This window comes from Helianthus annuus, chromosome 10 (genome assembly GCF_002127325.2).
Source record: "Helianthus annuus cultivar XRQ/B chromosome 10, HanXRQr2.0-SUNRISE, whole genome shotgun sequence".
Classification (NCBI taxonomy): Eukaryota; Viridiplantae; Streptophyta; class Magnoliopsida; order Asterales; family Asteraceae; genus Helianthus; species Helianthus annuus.
Genome location: NC_035442.2, coordinates 130,115,993 through 130,120,501, shown reverse-complemented (window position 1 = coordinate 130,120,501; position 4,509 = coordinate 130,115,993). Strand labels below are relative to the sequence as shown.

The 4,509-nt window shown below is 46.2% G+C and overlaps 1 protein-coding gene across 1 annotated transcript; it reads left to right on the top strand.

Moving 5' to 3' along the window:
- The first annotated feature begins 2,886 nt into the window (after positions 1 to 2,886).
- LOC110881728 (UDP-glycosyltransferase 84B1) lies at positions 2,887 to 4,278 on the top strand. The gene has a single exon (XM_022129899.1). It carries the CDS (start codon positions 2,887 to 2,889, stop codon positions 4,276 to 4,278), a length of 1,392 nt encoding a protein of 463 aa, XP_021985591.1.
- The last annotated feature ends 231 nt before the right edge of the window (positions 4,279 to 4,509 follow it).

Here is a 4,509-nt window from a genome sequence, read left to right as displayed (position 1 = left end):
GACCCCAGATCTCCCAAGAATCTAGGAACTTACTAGCCGCACTCTTCTCACCAAAGGAAATGAGGAGCGAAAGCCCTCCCAGATACTGGATATTAGAGACCGAAATCTTAGCAATCCTCAGTAACTTATCGAAATCCACCAGAGTCTCCAAGTCAACAGTCCTTCCTACTACCGCTACTTCATGCAAATCTTTAAACGCTCCCGTCATATCAGGCACTATGAATGATTTCTCTACCTCCGACCTCACCTCTGGAACATAACCACTAGACGACCCTCCCGCACTGTTATGATTCCCCAAAACATCACTGTAGGACCTGAAATCCCTATTGCTGAATTTCATGTAGCCAATATTCGGACCAACTTGCTCGGGGTATGAGTTCCTAGCGGACTTCTGCGCTCCAGGAATCATAGTACGCCGGGAAACAGACTTGTTTTCCAGAGCAAACCTGGCTACATTAACAGACAACTTTGAACTACCCATCTTAACTCCCTTCAAATATCCTACCAGCTCCAAGCCATCGGCGAATCCCGTGAATGAAACAAACCCAAACTTAAGCCCGTTCTTGTCCCTTTTTCTCGGTACGTAAACACCCACCACTTCGCCATAAACACCAAAATAATCCTTGATGTCTTTCTAACTGCAACCCTCAGGCAGATTAGACACAAAAAGTTTAGTAATACTAGCCTTGCCAACATCAGGGATATGAGCAGCCTTATCTTTCTTCCTGAGGTGGTGAGGGTCCAACCACGACCCTTCCTGATCCATCGAGAGGGGATACAAGACCTAGAAGGCGAATGGAAGTCGAGGAAAGATCAAGATAGGATCACAGGTTAAGTCTGAACCCCAAGCAGTATGAGGATCACGTCAAACCTCAGACACTATCCCAACCTCCTTTCCTTCGTTGAGCCTCCAGCGAAATGTTCCCGGAGAAAAGGCAGAAACAGAGCAAACCAGGCCCCAGAAGGCGAATGGAAGTTTTGAACGCAGAGGTTAGAATGGAAGGTCAAGCCTGAAAGAATGGCGACCTCACACGCTAACACTAGGATCGCCGCTTCGTCGAGCCACCGGCAGCCGGAAAAGAAGGAGAGAAAAATAGTTGAATAAGTTTAACTTGCACAGTAACAAAATATTGAAAACAATGATAAGTCTCATAAGAGTATATTTCTTTGAACTCGAACATCATAGATGAATTTTCGAAGACACCTTTGATCTTTTCCCATAATAATAAAGCAATAAAACAAAACTAATGACAATAAAGCAATAAATAAGAAATAACCAAAAGACAAAACTAAAAATAAAATAAAAATTATAAATGTCATTTTCGAAAAAAAAGTAAGAATTAATTTGATAATTTTATTTATTAAAGATAAAGCATTAAACAAACTGGATCCGGAAAACCGGCCCTAGTTTATTATTCAGTGTCCCCCATTTAATAAGTAAAGAATCCAATGACAAAAGTGTTCTGATCTCAATTCAGAATATGTGATCTATAGCTTAGTCTGTTGAGTGTGAGGCTTGGGTTTGGATGTGGGAAACCTATCCAAGTCTTTGCACACCATTTCTTATGGGCTTGGCTTTGGGCGTTGCCCCTTTAGCGTTGGCATTGTGCCTAGCATGGGGCGTTGGTTGGGTTGAGAAGACTGTCTGTGATTGGCTGGTTAATTAGACTGCGGGGTATGGTGGGGCTTGGGTTGGGCGTGGGTTGGGGCGGGTGCTGACACGTGGAATGGGAGCCCCCCCCCCCCCCCCCACTGCCTGGTACGTGTCCGCGGGGTATGGTGGGGCGTGGGTTGGGCTTGGGTTGGGTGCACCGCGTGGCAGGGTAGTTTAAAAAAAATATACCAAATTTAAAAAAATCACACAAACATTTATAAAAAAAAACATACAACTTCATTAATATTTATAAAATTACATAAACCTAAAAATTACAAAATAAGAAACCTAAAGCGTTAAATAAATTTCAAAAAGGTCGATCTTGTCGAACGCCTTTTTTTCCTTGCCGCGAAACTCTATGTTCGCCACCGCCACCCGGTCCTCGTGGCTTAACTCGCCCCCGGGAACGGCTTCGTAGTAAGCCTTGAAACGCTCGAGCTTGGGACGTAGCTCGCGCCATTTATGTTGGCACGCGTTCATGTTGTGGCGGTCGTTACCGACGTTTAGTCGGTAGGCCGCGAAAGCTTCCGTCCAATATTTGGTTTGGCCCGATGGCCGCCCCTTCATAGCGTCAACGACGCTTGTGACTAGGGCAAGTTCTTCGTTGTGGGTCCAGGATGCCATAGCGGGTTCGTGGGATGTTGGGTTTGTGGTGACCGGCTGGGGTAGCGGGTGGGGATATCGAATGTTTGGGACCACGGTGGGGGTTAGGATGGACCACCCGGTTGGGGTTTGGGGGTATTTATAGGGGATGTTGGGGTTTGGGTGACCGGTTGGGGTGACCGCTTGGCCAAGCCAACGGTTTGAATTTAAAAATTCAAAACTTTTGGGATGGCCCGTTATGACGTGGCGAGTGAGCCAATGATATTCAGCCAACTAGGATGGCCAAACCTCCACACGCCGGGCTTGAAACCCATGCCCCAAGGGCCACGCCGAAACCCATGCCCACCCGGGGTGGTGGCTTGGGCGTTTTCCCCCTACTCACGCCCAAACTCCCGCCCAAACTCCCGCCCCATACCCCCCAGTCTTAAATGAAACTTTTAATAGGACTAGCCATGCCAAACTAAAAAAAATGTCACGCCACCCTACACCCAAAAAAGTCACGCCCAACCATGCCACACTATGTAGAGCCCACCTCCATCACATGTAAACCCAACCACCCACACCCAAGTATTATAAGTAGCACCACTTCTTTCCTTTCTTCCGAACCACACCACCCAAAACACACACAAATGGGAATGGGATCAATTTCCGAACCAAACCAACAAACAAGTGTACTACTCGTTACCGTTGCAGCTCAAGGTCACGTAAACCCAATGCTAAGACTCGGCAACCTACTCGTCTCCAAAGGTCTTCATGTCACTCTCGCCACTCACGACTACGCCCTCAAACACTGCTCAAACACCGTCGGCAACATCCACCTCGAGTTCTTCTCCGACGGCTTACCCAAAAACTATAACCGCAATAAACCCGAGTTATTTAACGAATACATGAACTCAGTAATCAAGCATGGACCCGTTAACCTCTCAGCCCTAATCAAATCACACACCCTTAAATTCTCATGCATTATCAACACCCCTTTTCTGCCGTGGGCCGCGGACGTAGCCGCAGACCTCGGCCTGCCATGTGCTATGGCGTGGATACAACCCTGCACTATATATCAAATATATTATTATTACTACAATCGTTTGCATGAGTTCCCGAATGAAAGTAACCCTAATATGACCGTGAAGCTACCGGGGCTACCTTCGTTTTGTTCTGATGAGCTACCATCCTTTGTTCTACCGTCTAATACGTTTACTACATTTGATAGTATATTAAAAGAAGTTTTTCATAACCTGCATAAGATCAAATGGGTGTTGGGAAACTCGTTTATGGAGCTCGAAAACGATGTGATAACGTCGGTGGATAAGTTTTGGCCGGTCGGACCGCTTGTTCCCGAGAGTTTGTTTGGAAAGTTGGATAAACTTGGAGGCGATCTAAGCGGGTTCGATTCGTTTAAATCGGATAAGGAAGGTGATTGTTTAGAATGGCTAGATAAACAGGAACCGGCATCGGTTGTTTATATATCATTCGGAAGTTTAATACTTTCGTCTGAGAAACAAATAGAAAGCATAGCATGTGGTTTAAAACGTGCAAACCGGCCGTTTATTTGGGTAGTCAAACTGCCGGAAAATCAGGAAACAAAACAGTTTAAAGTTCTAGAAGATGTTAAGGAACTAGGATTGGTGGTGAAGTGGTGTCCTCAAACCGCGGTTTTGTCACACCGGTCGGTCGGGTGTTTCTTGAGCCATTGCGGGTGGAACTCGTTGGTTGAGAGTATTGCAGCGGGTGTGCCGGTGATTGCTTGTCCGAAGTGGAGTGACCAGCCGACGAATGCGAAGCTTGTTACGGATGTTTGGAAGGTTGGGGTGAAAGTGGAAAAGGATTCAGAAGGCTGTTTTGTTGGGGAGGAAGTGGCAAGATGTGTGGATGAGATTATGAGTGGGCCGAGATCGGAGGAGTTTAGGAAGAACGCGGCGGAGTTGAAGAGGGCTTCGCGTGAGGCGGTGGCGGATGGTGGCTCATCGGACAAGAATATACAGTTGTTTGTAGACGAATTAGTTTCTTCTTCTTTCTTGTGAAAGTTTGTATGCAAATAATTCAAGACATTAATTGTCTTTTTGTAGAATTTCAAGGCCATGTCTAAATCAACCCCTTCCTTCTTTAGTAGCTATACCTCTTCTTTGTGGGTAAGAGGGAAAACACGGTTGTGTATAGTTCACAGGAGGTGTTCTCTCTAGTTGGGCTCACCGATAATGAGTTTGTTCCTGGTCATGCAGCGTTGAAGGCGGAATCGGGAATGTCGCTAAACA